Here is a 15332-nt window from a genome sequence, read left to right on the forward strand (position 1 = left end):
GAGCAGAATCGAGAGTTCCGATTGGAGCTGATAGATATATATAGGTGATGTGGGTCTTCAGGTCCCTTCCCCCTCTTTCCCGTTACTGTACTTACCAGCATAGCATTTCACAGAGATGTCTACTAAAGTCGAGAGTGCCAGACCTACCCGATTTACTGCGCAACAGTGAGTACAAGCTTTGTGATACATCCATATGACAACGTGTGCTGAGCTCTGCGATGCGAGTAGTCTGCGAAAGGAGCAAGATGGCAGGCTGTACAACGATGTTCAAAGTGAGCAACATGGCTCTCACCGTCGTAAATCGCGAACTGATAATAAGTAATGTAGATGATTATGCCCTGCCCGCTGACCAGGAGGAGGCTGAGAGATTGAACTCGCAACATAAAGCTTTGATCATCGTAGGTGAAGGACCATCTGGCTGAGGACAGGACGTTGTTCGATAGCTTACTATACTATTTGTATGTATCCTCGATCGTTCACTCAGCTCTTCGGATCTCTCGTCCCTGAACCTCTCAAATCGTCTTTACTCTCTCAATCCAGCCCTCGGATCCTGGACGTAGGCTGCGGGACTGGTATCTGGAGTCTCGAGGTTGCTCAGGAACTGCCTCAAGCCAGGGTCACAGGGGTGAGGCATCAAGATCTATCCACTACCCATCATATTCCTATTTATCCCATCACAGGAATCGCAGGAAATCGCTTGGCTGAGAAGAATGGTATAATTCGTACTTCAGGTCGACCTGGTTTCCATCAACCCACCCAACTACCCCTCGAATGTGAAATTCGAAAAACGCGATATCCTCGAAGACTTTCCGAAAGGTTGGGAAGGGTCGTTCGACCTTGTCCATGCCAGGTACCTGATCGCTGGTGTGAGTGCTTCCAGCTCCCTGTACCTTGCCTTATGAAGATGAAAGGGCTCAATGGTATTGTTGCAGATCCGAGATTTCTCGTTACTCCTCTCAAGACTCACGAGGCTCCTCAAACCCCAAGGTCACCTGATCATCATCGAGCCTCGTGCTCAGTTCTACACGAATGGTGCGGATGTTAGACAAGTTTGCCCGAGAACTTCCAGGCTCATAGCAGTGGTTCAAGAGTAAGCTCGATGATTTCCCATCGTTCGAGATGAGCCATGGGAATCAAAAATAATTCGATGTTCCAGGTGACCGGTCCGCATAGTTGCTAATGTATAGGTAAATTTTTACCCCTCGATAGAGCGATGGACAGACTCGGTATCGACCCCAATCCAGGAAAGAAGGTATCGGCCTATCTCCGTGAAAACACAGAGTACCAAGATGTCACTGCGCAGACTCTGGATATGCCACTATCACCTCGGTCAGATGGTGAGTCTGAATCTTTTCGATTACTTCCCTTCACTCCTTCATCTTTGGTAATGAAACTCAACTTACAATCTTGAATTTCCTATCGTCAGATCCCAAACTCTTCCAAATGGGCCTAGCGCACCTACCGAACTCGCTCTCTCTCCCTGGCTTTCCGACGATTGACAGTCGGGTCAGGTATCATCACCGGAGAGACATATGATGAGATCGCACGAGGATGTCAAGAGGAAATTGGCAATGCCCAGGAGAAGTTGGTATTGCCCGTGTGGCTGATTTGGGCGACCAGGAAGTGATTCGAAGTCTGTGGATTGATGTTTCCGTTACTGTCAGGTTGTCTCTGGTAGATACTGAATTGTAACGAAGATCTACATTTTGTGCCAACTTGTAGAATCTCTGTAGTATATCTTCTTAGATGAGTATCTAATGCACATGTCTCTCAAAAGTCGCCAGAGATACGGAGTATAGGGTGCGAAACATGAATAACCTTATATCTGGATAGCCGTCAAGTCTTGAGCAGAGTGAAGAGCGGGAAAGGAAAGGCAGTGTGGCCCATCTGGTCGATCTGGGCGAGGAAGAAGTGATTGGGGGATGCGCAGATAGCAATGGGGAGGCTATCCCATGAAGATCGCACGGTGATCAATGTGGTCTTCCCGTCAGAATATCTAGATAGACAGACCGTCGAGAAGACAGATGATTGGACGACATTGGGGTGAAGATTGAGATGTGCATCTCACACATATGACTTACAAACACACTACCGTCTATCTCTATCTCTTTTTCTATCCTTGTCCTTGTCCCTCTCTCTATGCCTGTCCCTGTCTCTATGACCATATCCATGCTTGTAGCCGTACTTGTCATCTTTATCCCACCCATTTCTCTCCTTTCCCCTTTCCCTCTCCTTATCCTTGTGTTTAGCAGGAGCAAAGTTTATTTCCCTCCTCTGCCCTATGGCCTGACTAGCTTTCACAGCTTCCTGCTTGGCTTTCTGCTGAGATGATAACGCTGCGGGTCCATATGTAGGTATCATTCCTTCCAAATTGCGACGCGTTAACCAGCCGGATGAGGGGAAGTTGGAAGACCGTTCGTCGATGGAGACGAACTCGACCTGTATACATGTCAGCGCGATCGTGGGTGGGTGAAGTGGAAGAAAAGAGTACCCACCAGCTTAGGGTATATATGAGGATTAGCAAATGCCGAGCTTGATAATAACCTGGTGTTTATGTGTTCTCCTCTCTCGTACTTGAGCTTGAGGAAATGCTCCACCTTTGTCTACATCAACGAGCCCAATGATCAGCAAATACACAATTTGAACTGTCGAGTCAGATCCAGCTCACTTTTAACGTATCGTCCGCCTCGCTCGGATCTACCTCAGGAGGTATACCCCAATTGTCCACTCCCTCAACCTCGTCCGGTAATGTGACAAGCTTGAATATCTCATCTTCGCTCAATTCCGCGAAGTCTACGCCCCATCTTGATGATTGGCCTGCACTCGTCGAAGGCAGTTGTGATTGAGCGGTGTGAGTGAGATTTTCAGGTAATTGGGTTGATCTGGGCGTGGAACTGCCTGATACGGATGAGGGTAATGTAGGTGAAGATCGACGGGGTCGTTTGGGTGATCGAGGAGTGAGGACTATACCGGAGGGAGGACGTGCTTTGGACTTTGGAAGATTGGAGGGTGAAGCTGAACGATGCCTAAGTTTAGCTCATCGTTATCTTGATCCCAATGAGCGTAGAGATAGCTTACCTGTCGCTGTTTGATCCCTTAGTCGCTGTTTCCCGTTACGTACACGCCCAAAGCCAAAGTACAACGTTCCATCCATGCCCCGAAGCAGGAAGCAGAAAACAGATAGAAAGGAAGAAGGGCCAGGTGTGATCAAGTATCCTTGTGCTTGAACAAGTGACGACTCACGGATGGACCTGCTTGAGCTGAAGAAGGTTCAGGTTCGGGCGAGGAGTCGCCAGAGTAATGGACGAGACCTATCGACGTGGGTGAGCTAGTTGCTCGATGGTGGAGCTGAGCAGGATACAATATTTTGGATAGATATCTTACCTTGCATCCTGTCGCTTCAATGCCTTTCAACTCGTATAATTCAAGCTCTATAAGATGTAGAAGAAGGAAAAAGAAAACAACGATCATTCACTTGACATTCAGGCTGTTTCGTTCATCTTCATTTGTTCACCTTGATGCAGAGCCCATGGTGAGATGCGGAGATGATGATGATCTCCGGGAAAACAATCTTCCAGAAATGATGACGTGATGAGTTTTTGTTTTCCTCATCTCATCTTGGTTGCGAGTCGAAGAGAGGATCAAAGATAACAACATCTAAGAAAGGATCACTGCTTTACCTTCTGTCCTGTTCGTCAAGTCAAGCAACCGCCATGTCCGAAGTCACCTCGATACAGCCTATACCGGAGCCACCTTCTCAGAGGAAGAACGCCAATGCGATCGAGCTGATATCGGGCAGTGTGGGAGGTGCTTCGCAGGTATTGTCGGGTCAGGTGAGTTACCAAGACATCATACGAGGGTGAAGCTAACATTGGTTGGGAAATAGCCTCTGGACACATTAAAGACGGTAAGCCAAGCTGCATCTTGTATTCATTGTCCTATTCCGGTGCTAATAGCCTGAATTCTTCTCAGCGAGCACAAACAGCACCAAAAGGGCAATTCAAAAACACCCTCGATATCTTCACTACAACGGTAAAGAATGAGGGCTTCTTGGCGCTTTACAAAGGGATGGTGAGCAAGCATCTCCGGCGTCACTTGGACGTCTTAGCTAATAAGGGCTCCCGTGCAGCTCTCCCCCCTGCTTGGTGTGGCAGCTGTAAACTCCCTTCTCTTCACTGCTTACGGCGCATCACGACGGATCGTCTCCCCTTACCCAGATTTATCGATACCTCAGGTAGCCACCGCCGGTGCGATGGCAGGTGCTGCTAATGCCATATTGGCTTCGCCCGTGAGTATTCCCGCTATGTCACCCAGCTGATGTATCGATCGTTGCTGACATCTGCGTCGCTCAGGTCGAAATGTTCAAGATCCGCATGCAAGGTCAATATGGTGGTGCTGGAGATAAGAAGTTGAGTGGGGTGGTGGGTGATATGTGGAGGGAGTATGGTCTGAGAAATGGTATAATGAGGGGTTACTGGGTGAGCTATTCTTCTCACTAGATTTTGTGGCTTGCAGCTGACTTATCTTGGTTAGATTACATTCGTCCGAGAAATTCCAGCTTATGCCGGATTTTATGCTGGTGAGTGAATCTGTTCGGCTGAGTAAACATGGCCGAAGTGCGAGTCTGATCAGCTGAAACCTACGTGCTGCAGGATACGAAACCTCCAAGCGATGGTTTGCCAAGCAGTACTCGCCAAACGCTGTGCCTGTGTGGGCAGTGCTCACTTCCGGTGCTATCGGTGGTGTGTCGTATTGGGTAGCATGTTATCCATTGGACGTGATTAAATCGAGAGTCCAATTATCCAAGACGCCTCCCTTGAAAGGTCAATGGTTATCTGGTGGATACATCGCACATGAGTTCAGGGCAATCTTACAGGAGGGTGGAGCGTGAGTGATTCTTCGAGTTAAGACCATGGGAGGCATATACACGTCAGAGCTGATGTTGGCGATCATACCTCTAGTCGAGCACTATTTAAAGGTCTTGCTCCCTCTTTACTCAGAGCTGTACCTGCCGCTGCATCTACTTTTGCTGCATACGAACTTGCCAAAGGTGAGCTGGCAGTTAGTGATCTTTCTTGACAAGTGGCAGCTGATCAACGCATCCGCAGAGTACATCATCGACCACAACTTGTTATAATCGCTCGCTATATTCGCATCGCATCGATAGACAACATGCATATACTACGGATAGACCTAAATACTAATTTTTCCCCTAACCAAAATAACTGATAATTCAGCCGAACGTATTCTTCTGCTATTCTCAACACAGCAACCCGGCATCTCCATTTATCTTCCAGCCTCCAGAACTGCAGTCGCAACACCATCAACCTTCTTATCGTCCACATCTTCTACCACTCCAGATTCGTACACCGGTCCAAGTTCAGGTGTCGAATCCCGTCGACCGATGACAGGTGGCATTTGACCTTTCTCCCTCCACTCGCTTCCCGCAACATAAAGCTCAACCTCGTCTTCAGTCCATTCTCTAAACTTGGTGCCCTTGTTAAGCTTGTAGTTCTCTTGTGGGAACACAGTCGCCAAGATGTAGTAGGTGAGCCCCGCTGCTATACCCGTGGTGATAAATGCGAAGTAGAATGATCGGACAACGCCAATCGAAAATCCTTTGACACCCATGTTGTTGAGGACTACGAAGAATATCCAGATTCAGCTTCCGACTTGGCAATGGCGACAACAAGTGGGAGATATACTTACACCCAGCAAAGTTCACTCCTGCACCTACGACATACGCTACGAAAGCTCTCCAGTTGCAGCCGTACGTGTACCCTTTGCAGCGCAACATCAAGTCAGCTTAGTCACGACTGGCTTAAGATACCTCAACTCACAATATGGCCCTCGATTATCAGCAGTGTACAACCAAGCCAAGTCCAACCTCCCTTTCGAGAGGATATAGTAATCCACCAAGAGCACACCGATGATACTGAACAAGAAGATCTGATACGATGCGATGAAAGAGATGCTGACAATGCCAGTTGATGTCAGAAGAACCCATACTCTCTGCTGACTAGAGGAGGGGAAGAAATACTTACAAGATACTAGCCGATCCCAAGAGGTACCAAGGATTGATGACTATCGTCATGATCATGCAAATTGCGAAAGCCCTCTTCATCGAGATGTATCGAGGTAACAAGGACGAGATATCGTTTCCTGCAGGTAGGACGTTTTCGAATACGCAAGAGAACAAGGCGGAGTAGGTGAACCCGAAGGAAATGAAAGCTGCTCCGCATCGGACAGAGGGAGTATAATTCTCGGTGAGGATTCGGTCCAGGTAAGTTAACGGGTTCCTTGAGGTCAAGGATCAGTATGTAAAAATGAATCATTCGCGATGTGATCAGAGGTACTTACCATATCAATTTACCGTATGCCTTCTCCGACGACGCTGCTACGATCATTCCTACTAAAGTGGTGATAAACTGACAATCCCACAATGAATCAGCATTGCCATTGACACCTCGTAATCGACAGAGGACGATGTCCACTCACATTCGACATGGGAAACCCGAATATTTGACCGACAACCGGATCTAATCGCGAAATCACTGTTAGCGACAACGTCAATCAAGTCTATTTACATGCGCTATCACTCACCCCTCCTATGCGTCGCGTTCCTCTGCCAATCACTAGCATTACTAGCAAACGTACTACACCCCGCCGCACTCAACAACGTGAACCTAACAATCAACCACGCCCTCTCCGACCCATGGACCTTCGCTCCCTGAGTCAAGGTATTACCAACGCCACCAGAAGTCTTCAAAGCCAATGCGAGCATCCCCACGCAGCTTAGGACATAGGCAACAAGTTTAACGTGGATCAGGATCTTCCATTTGGGTACCGACAGAAAGAGCGCAGTACAGGTGAAGAACCAGAACAAGAAAAAGCCAATCATGTTGGCCGAGTCGAGGGCACTATTCTTGGGCATGTGGTTGGGCAGTCTGGCGATGGAGGGGAAGATCGAGTGGAGGAAGATATAGATGCACTGTCCGCCTGTTACGGTGTTGACGCCGTTCCATACGCAAGCTGAGAGCGCTCGGTTGAATACCGGCCAGAGGGAGCCGTATATCCCGAAGGAGGATCGACAGTAGACTGGGAAACCGATCTGGTCGTGGGTATTGTGATCAGTACCAATAGTATCAGATACATTTAAGAAAGATTTCGACTCACATGGTACACTGATCCAGCTCTTCCATTTACGACCATGAACAGAGATATCAAAAGATACCCGAAGAAGTTACACAGGATACCATCCCAGACTGATATACCGTACTGTACGAGAGTCAATCATTAGCTTTCGTTGAGAATGATAGTATAAATCAGACACAAAAACATCGTACTCACAGTCAAAAATGTACCACCACCTAACCAATTAGCGACAGTCCCCACAGCAGAGAACCAGAAGATATTGAACGTCCAGAACGTCCACGTCCTATCGACAAATCGCCATCAGCAATGATACAAGATGTGACACGCCACAGGCCGCTCACCGCTTCTCCAAAGGTATAGGCAACAAATCATCATTCTCCAATGACTTTTCTCGCCCCTCCGAGCCGGGGACTTCTAATTGGAATTTTGGAATTTTGAATTGAAAGCCCATTATGTCGGTCTCTTTTTGCTCTACTAGGGAAGGTCAATCACGAGCAAGTATAAGGACCAACCTACTCCGATCTACAGATGTGGATACCCATGATCCACGCCCACCAAAAACCATAGATCTTATATACAAATCCTGTCGGCTCAAAAGTCACCTTATCTCCTCTCCAGGATCGGGACCCTTATCTGCATTTCCGCCGAATACATGCCACTCTGTCTGCAGGCGGAAGCAGATTTTCCTCCAATGCGGTATTCAGCCAACCATTAATCAACCTCCGGATTCTACGGTCAATTATCTGCATGCCAAGAAAGTGCATCACATGCTACCTTCGCACTTCTCGTACTCAAAGATAAGCTATTCTCAGCGATGATGCTTGTAGAGAAATCAGAGATAAGAAGATTAAGGCACGGTCGGAAATGACCGACTGACCGACCGTACGGTGTGGCGTTAGGCGAACTTTATTCCAGCTCTGGGTCTACTCGTGGATATCTCAGCGTGCAGCCGCAGTACCTGGTGGGCATAACACGAACATGCCATCCTATGCGCGCTGCTCGCGGTAAAATGAGAGTTCTGATTGGACGATGGGACCTTCGGGCCTCGCAGACGAGTATGAAGAATAGCTACATGGTCTAGGCGGATAGGCGAGAACGATGGTGCCAGGGGCAGATCGAGAGCATCCAGGAGAGGTATGTTTATGTTCCGGATCTTGGCCATTTGTCTTACTTGCTTGCTTATATCGATACGAGCACATCGGAGCAGCTCGATGATACGCGTAAATCGGAGGAGGACGATAAGGCTGATAAGAATACCAGGATTTCTATCAGGTGAAAGAGTGGAGCAGTACACGACATCAAAGTTCGAGTTTGTGTAGATTCTACCGTCGAGCAGTAATTGTATAACACACTGACTTAGAACTCGAGAATAGAAACGAGCTCGTCAAGATTAAGACCTCCAAAAAATGCCAGCTCCCAGCTCCACCGACCATCTCACAGCCGTGATAGGCTTCACCCTCCCCCCCAATCGGATGGACCATGATCCCTCAATCTACCTCAAGTGGGAACCTGGTAGATCCAAACCCCTAGAAAAGATCAGAGTACCCATTACAGATCTTCGACCAGAATTAGAATCGTCTACTGTAGGTCCGCTGGATCAGCTGAAGAAGAGGGGATATGGCATTATGAAGCATCATAGTCCGTATTTGGGGGAGATACCTAGTGCGGAGGGGACTGAGAAGTACTTGAGGGAATGTGAGGGGTGAGTGGGTTCATACCTTCGACTCATAATCAAAGTCAATATCAAAGACAGCTGTGACCTTGTGAGGGGGCGGATAAGGATCTAAGGGGTCAAGTACAGAGCGAGCGCTGATCTGACGATCGTTTAATCAGAATACTCCAAAGCGTACTTCAATGCGACAAAGTCATAGCGTGGAACTCCGTCTGCAGAAAGAATGACCCCAACGAGAAAGAGAAGAAAGTGGAGAAGCAGAAAGGACCTGAAAAAGGATTCATACCTACCGAGAGGGTTCAACCTATTGCGGGTGTAGCGCATGTCGACCAGAATGCTGTGAGTATACCACTCCATTCCAACCTGAGTGACCCAGGATCCGTACACTACACTTGCATATAGCTGGACTGATGGTGTGCGTTCAGGAATGGGGCTACGAGCTCTGCGGGAAAGCGGCCGAAGAGGATATGTCAAAGTACAGTCGATGTCAGATCGTAAACATCTGGAGACCATTACATGGCAAGTCCCCTATCTGCTTTAGACTCTACACTCTGAAAGGTAGCTCATCTTGTTGATACTACAGGCCCGGTAACAAACGCACCTTTGGCCATGGTCGACCCCACAACCCTCCGTCCAGAGGACATCGGCACCCACGCCTCGCAGTATGGCTTCGGACACGATCTGCACCACTCGCCGAATCAGGAATGGGCGTATATCAGACATCAGATGCCTGACGAGATCATCCTGCTTAAATGCTATGATTCAGATCAGGGGAAGAACGGCGAGGTGCTGTGGTGTGGACATGTAGCTGTGCAGGTTGATGGGGATGCCGAGGGTATACCGGAGGAGTTGGTGAGGAATAGGGAGAGTATAGAGGTTAGGTTGGTCGCTTTGTGGGAATAGCGGGGGATTTGTTGTATTGGCAGTGGTAGCTTTTGGGTTTTCGTATGTTATGTATGATCGTACATTAGGTCTAGGCTATACAGAAGTCAGCCAATTTGCAGACATCATTGAGCATTGAGCCAGATCGAGTCTCTCGAATAGATGAGGATCACGGGCAAATTGGTCCACAATTCATGTAACTCTCGCGAACAGTCAGTATCCATCATAATATATAATCCATTGCATATGTATATGTATACGTACAGTCACCCTTGATAACCCGAGAAATTCCCATAAATCCACCCTTCCTATATATACAGATCTACCACAACTGCGTCAAATCAGGATGAATACCGTCCCTCGATCTAAGTAGCACGATATTCGAGCTAGTAGTGGAGAACTGTGACATACCCCGTACAGCCAGAATCAGCACACCATCCCAAACTCAGGAGCGAATTAACCGTACTCACCCCATTACCCACGAATACACCCGCCCGTCGAGCAATCTCCATATCCACCGCGACTCCCACCTCCTTATCCTGCCATTCGGGGTATATATCGTATTTACCTATCCAAACGTTATCCCATCCCTCAGATTGGAGCCACATCCTTATCTCGTTGATCCAACTATCGTCCGCGTCGGTGAGTATGTAGACTGATTTGAGTAATGGGTGATTCTTCCTCATTCTTCTGGCTCGGGCGATGATGTCTAGTGTGGGCGGCAGACACTTCGCTTTGTACAGTCCCATTCGGGTTGCCTCGACCATCGAGGGAGGTGGCGGGACGTTCTCGTTCCCTGGGAATTTGGGGAGCTTGTTGAATGATACAAAGGGGCTACGGTCCGCCGAGATATACATTAGTATTTAACTCGTACATATAGATGATCATTGTTATAACGATGAGCTGAGAATGGGGACAGCCGATAAACTCACGCAGCACGTTGACCCTTCTCCTCACACACTTCCTCCCAGTTCTTACTCCTCCTCAAATGCATAGCCAGGATATGTTTCCACCCCGTTGTCTTGTGCGGCTCGGTGCTTGTGGAGTGGCTCACAGCGGTCAGGTCGTAAGGCAGTGATTCGGGTGCGAGCGAAGGCAAAGCCCGGTTGATAATGGCTAGGACGGTTGATGAGAAGGTGAAGTGCTTCATGACGGGGGATTTGACGAATGTATCATACAAGTCAAGAGAGGCGGTGGAGTCGAAGAAGCTACCGGATGAACGCAGAGTGTCAGCCAGTCACAGACACGAAATCCCAGCTCAGAACGGAAGAGAGGGAAATAATGGAGGATGAGCGTGTAGTCATATATCGATAAGGTATAACAGTCCTGGGAATGTCGGATATATGAGGGAATAGAAGCAACTCACTCATCATCAAACGGTTCACCAATGATCCTCACGCAGCTCTGTTCACTCCCAGCCAACAACACCTGAATCTGATGTATCCTAGACTGACCATCCGCTACCAGCTGTAAATCTCCTTCGGGATGGTTGTCATTTCTGATCGTGTGTAGCTGTTCTTTGTACGATGGACAGACATTTCGATAGTAGTGAGCACTGAAAAAACAACGTCAACTCAATCATCAACCAGAAATGTGGATTATTTGAGGACAAAGGACAAAGAGATGGCAAGAGAACCTACGGTACGGCTCTAGGTGATTTATACAACCTCTCGAATCCAGATATGACGGTAGAGATGTAAGCTGATAATGGGATTCTCGCTGATCGCCAAGGCCATCGTGAAGGTACGAAGGGGAGGTACTGCGGTGGAACACTTTAGCCCATGACCCAGCTAAGTCATATCATGGTGCAGAAGAAGGATCAACGATCGCGGTGTTGTTCATAGACCCAAGTCGCACTCACCGTATCATCCTCTACATACGGTTCAAAAGCCAACGACCTGTTTCCCAACACAGCCAAGTGATGTTGTAGTCTACAAGTCTCATTAGCACACTGACCGTGAGGAACAACAGAGGCACGTACAAGACCCTTTGTAACTGAATAGCAGGCGTAGGCATAGCGGCGGTGTTAGCGCGATACCATGGCGATAAGATAGGACAAGACAAGACTTACCTGATGATTGAATCCTGACAACGGTGTGATACAAGCTCATCAGACATTATCCACATAGTCAGCATTCAAGTGGACCTACCAGTTCCTCTAGGTACATCGAACCTGACGATTCTCTCATCAGCACCTCATCACCCACATTACGCCAATGATCGCACTCACTTGACATATCTCCCATTCTTCCCCTCTCCCACCCCTACCTCACCCTTGATATGGGGTAGACTAGCCTCCTGCCTCCATTCAACAGCATAACTAGGTGGGAAAGGCGGTTTGGGGTGTATAGTGAATAGCAGAGCGAGGGCAAAAATGAACGCGAGTAGTTTGAAATGCGGTCGACGTTGAAGGGACGATATCAGGCCGTTGCCTCTGGGTATCCTCTCAAGGTGGGAGGTATCGAGGGTTATGGGTGGTCCGAGGGGGTTGGGGAATGTTATGCGCATGATGTATGATGGGTTTGGATGGTGAGGGGTGTGAGAAGATTGAGAAGATTGAGATGAAGAGTGAGAGATCAATGTTCAACCAGGAACGCGTCGGAGTAAGTGTGAGTGAGTAGTACAGTGAGAGTACTTGCAAGTATCGGGATGGAGTCCCGGTAAAGGGGCCCTCACGAGTGATGGTCTACGATGATATACTGTATTATAGTGATATTATATCATGCATGCCTGATGCTGGATCATCCAGAGTACATAATCTGAACCAATGAAGCAGAGGAGATAGAAGCGGTACATGCAGGGCTCGAAAGAAGGCCTCTTTCGTGAACTTGCCGTATCGAAGATGGCTCCAAAACAATTGAAGCTACTTCATCCGGATGGGTGAGCTACAAGCTAGATAAGAAATGCAATGCATACATTTGATAAACATTATCATGGAGTCATAAGTCATAAACCTACAAACTACAATCTAAACTACAAATTATGCCAACCCACTACTCGTCTGCGGCACCATCTCGCTCCCAACCGCTCCATCATCATTCCCCGTCCAATCTCCACCATTAAACGCAGTAGGCAAGGCAGTAGGAGTTCCAGTTACCCACTCTCCCCATCCCTCAGCAGGTGTGAGCGTAGCAGTAGCACTAGCGGTTATAGCAGCTACCAACGTTGACGTGGCAGTGGGGACGATACCCAAATTCGAGGTGGGTAGGGAGGTGGTCATTCTTGATCCTGTCATTTGACCCCATGTACTATCGGGCTGAGGGATAGTCTGGGATAACGTATCGTCTTGAGCTGTTCCGGCTGCTTCTACTGAGCCGGTGTCTGGGCTGGTCGAAGAGGGAGAAGCAGAGAGATATGATTTAGGAGGTTCATACCCCCTCATTTGCGATGCCACTAGATCAATCGCGTCAGGCTGACTGGAGAGAGGAAGTAACCCAGGGATAGGGCTATTCCATCCGTCGTTATCTTGAGCTCCATCGCCATTATCCTGTTGAGTGACATTATCCTCATTGGGTGTAGTGTCGGAGTATAATCCGACCGTAGAAGATGGTGAAGTGAGGGTACCGACTAACTGACCAAGGGGATTGATGATGTATATCTTTCCTTCTACTTCGATCGTTCTCAGCCCATTGAGTACTGGAGCAGCAGTCGAGGGAGTGCTGTCAGAAGCGAGTCTGAGGATTTGCCCGGTCGAAAGAAGGTAGGTATTAGATCCTAGGGATTGGACGATATTGCCCAGTGCAGGTGAACCAGTCGAAGCAGTATTGGCGACTTGACCAGCTGCTCCACTAACATCTTGAGATAGATTGTTGATTGTTCCGCTTGGGTTGTTAACATTTAATGATCCGACTAGACCAGTGACTGGTTGAGTAAGTCCTACTAAGGGTCCATTGGAAGTTAAACCAGAGACAGTCGAAGTGAGGCCTTGGACAGGTAGACCTTTGGTCAATCCGCCGACGGTTGAGGTGACTCCTTGAAGAGGTAGATTACTGGTCAGACCGTTGAGTGTTCCAGTCAGACCTTGGAGTGGAAGGGCGCTGGTAAGGCCTCCGACGGTATTGGTGAGACCAGCAATTGGAAGACCATTGGTAAGTCCACCGACAGTCCCAGTGAGTCCCTGGAGAGGTAGGCCATTCGCTAACCCTCCGACAGTCGAGGTCAATCCCTGTAGAGGAAGATCATTCGTCAATCCACCAACAGTCGAGGTAAGTCCCTGGATAGGAAGTCCATTGGTGAGTCCCCCCACTGTCGACGTTAAACCTTGTAGTGGCAATCCACCAGTCAATCCACCGACACCTCCCAGAACACTGCCCAAAGGTAATCCCGAAGTGACTCCTCCAATCCCACCCGTCAATCCTTGTAGGGGAAGGCCGTTCGTCAGACCAGTAAGACCTTGTATGGGATTTCCACCTAATAATCCGCCCACAAGGGGTAATCCACCGATACCTTGTCCCGTGACTCCACCCAACAGCCCCGTGGCTTGACCTGTAACTCCTCCTAACAACCCGCTAGCCTGAGCCGCAGCTCCATTGATTCCCTGCGCAGCCACTCCCTGAGGAAGACCCGTGACATCCGCCACGTCCAACCCCGACTTCGCAGCCTGCGGAACCATCGGTACGGATGTGGGTATGGGTACACCAGCATTGGTGGGGATAGTAGGGTTCGAGGCGGAGGGGACGGAGGGGAGTTGTCGTTTATCTATAGGGCAGAGGGGTTAGTATATCTTCTTGAACTGGAGATGATGGTAGTCTGGGGAGAAGCAGCTGCAGTGCAAGCTGATTCATAACAGGCGAATCATATCAAGCAACAAAGAAATTAAACTCACTAGGTCTACCCATACCTCCTATCCCGATCAATCCTCCATTGCTACCTAAGTTTACGTCCAACCCCAATCCCCCATTCCCAGCGGTATAACCATTCCCACCATTCTGCCCGTTACTATTACCATTACCATTCCCGTACCTACTCAAATCAACATTCAAACCCAACAAAGGCGACCCCTCAGGTCTGGGCGATTCCTTATATTCCTCCGAGTTCGGATTGGGCGATCTCAGCTTTGAGCTCGTACCAATATCCAGCACTCCGTTGGCCGCGGTATTTGCTCCAGGGACTGGAGGGAGGGGAGCGCCGAATGACGCAGTGGAGGAGAGGGCTAGGGAGGTGAGTAGGATGGGGGTTGTGGAGAATTTCATTGTGCGTGTTGGGTCTGTATTGTAATGTTGGACAGTCGAGGTGGGTTATAGATTTGTTGTGAATAGGTGTTATATAGATTATAGATTATAAGTGTGATAAGTATTATAAGAGATTATAGATATATTATAGTATTATGCTCGACCAGCGAGATTGGAAGAAATTGAGTATTATAGAATAGTATGTGGGTGAAGCAAGCTTGGGAGAAGGGGATGTCAGTAATTGAGATTGTCCTATGTATATATACCTTTCGTCGTCCTCACCATATCGCTTGCTTCGTAAGGAGCAAGTTTATCGTGCAACATCTATCGAGCGATGTGGGGAGATTGCAATTCAGACCACACGCAGTGATTCCGACTGGTCTTCGTCATTGTCTCACTGATAAGACTTTGGTGGTCAGATAAGAACATCACCCAATCGACGTGGCTGATAT

The 15332-nt window shown here is 48.4% G+C and overlaps 7 protein-coding genes across 7 annotated transcripts; 3 read left to right on the forward strand and 4 right to left on the reverse strand.

Moving 5' to 3' along the window:
• Nucleotides 1-115: 115 nt before the first annotated feature.
• I302_101111 (uncharacterized protein) lies at nt 116-1627 on the forward strand (the record flags this gene model as incomplete). Its single annotated transcript, XM_065869214.1, has 9 exons — nt 116-165; nt 229-272; nt 328-398; nt 485-625; nt 732-866; nt 933-1090; nt 1210-1337; nt 1427-1506; nt 1580-1627. The coding sequence occupies 9 exons, from the start codon at nt 116-118 to the stop codon at nt 1625-1627; spliced, it is 855 nt and encodes a 284-aa protein (XP_065725286.1).
• A 461-nt stretch (nt 1628-2088) lies between these two features.
• I302_101112 (uncharacterized protein) lies at nt 2089-3391 on the reverse strand (the record flags this gene model as incomplete). The annotated part of the gene is made up of 6 exons (XM_019191120.1): nt 2089-2439; nt 2496-2603; nt 2669-3015; nt 3079-3103; nt 3244-3311; nt 3385-3391. The coding sequence occupies 6 exons, from the start codon at nt 3389-3391 to the stop codon at nt 2089-2091; spliced, it is 906 nt and encodes a 301-aa protein (XP_019047868.1).
• Nucleotides 3392-3713: 322 nt separating this feature from the next.
• On the forward strand, nt 3714-5137 carry I302_101113 (uncharacterized protein; the record flags this gene model as incomplete). Its single annotated transcript, XM_019191121.1, has 9 exons — nt 3714-3833; nt 3887-3907; nt 3973-4071; nt 4130-4288; nt 4353-4478; nt 4534-4579; nt 4653-4887; nt 4962-5050; nt 5109-5137. The coding sequence occupies 9 exons, from the start codon at nt 3714-3716 to the stop codon at nt 5135-5137; spliced, it is 924 nt and encodes a 307-aa protein (XP_019047869.1).
• Nucleotides 5138-5286: 149 nt separating this feature from the next.
• On the reverse strand, nt 5287-7606 carry I302_101114 (uncharacterized protein; the record flags this gene model as incomplete). Its single annotated transcript, XM_019191122.1, has 10 exons — nt 5287-5642; nt 5710-5781; nt 5841-5974; nt 6045-6299; nt 6361-6428; nt 6499-6539; nt 6604-7111; nt 7177-7278; nt 7351-7438; nt 7497-7606. 10 exons carry the CDS (start codon nt 7604-7606, stop codon nt 5287-5289), a joined length of 1734 nt encoding a protein of 577 aa, XP_019047870.1.
• A 955-nt stretch (nt 7607-8561) lies between these two features.
• On the forward strand, nt 8562-9730 carry I302_101115 (uncharacterized protein; the record flags this gene model as incomplete). Its single annotated transcript, XM_065869215.1, has 4 exons — nt 8562-8857; nt 8989-9166; nt 9253-9346; nt 9411-9730. 4 exons carry the CDS (start codon nt 8562-8564, stop codon nt 9728-9730), a joined length of 888 nt encoding a protein of 295 aa, XP_065725287.1.
• A 301-nt stretch (nt 9731-10031) lies between these two features.
• Nucleotides 10032-12217, reverse strand: I302_101116 (uncharacterized protein; the record flags this gene model as incomplete). The annotated part of the gene is made up of 9 exons (XM_065869216.1): nt 10032-10109; nt 10180-10543; nt 10642-10917; nt 11076-11264; nt 11350-11468; nt 11571-11660; nt 11781-11794; nt 11860-11882; nt 11940-12217. 9 exons carry the CDS (start codon nt 12215-12217, stop codon nt 10032-10034), a joined length of 1431 nt encoding a protein of 476 aa, XP_065725288.1.
• Nucleotides 12218-12689: 472 nt separating this feature from the next.
• I302_101117 (uncharacterized protein) lies at nt 12690-14901 on the reverse strand (the record flags this gene model as incomplete). Its single annotated transcript, XM_019191125.1, has 2 exons — nt 12690-14407; nt 14535-14901. 2 exons carry the CDS (start codon nt 14899-14901, stop codon nt 12690-12692), a joined length of 2085 nt encoding a protein of 694 aa, XP_019047873.1.
• Nucleotides 14902-15332: the final 431 nt, after the last annotated feature.

Source organism: Kwoniella bestiolae, chromosome 1 (genome assembly GCF_000512585.2).
Source record: "Kwoniella bestiolae CBS 10118 chromosome 1, complete sequence".
Taxonomy (NCBI): domain Eukaryota; kingdom Fungi; phylum Basidiomycota; class Tremellomycetes; order Tremellales; family Cryptococcaceae; genus Kwoniella; species Kwoniella bestiolae.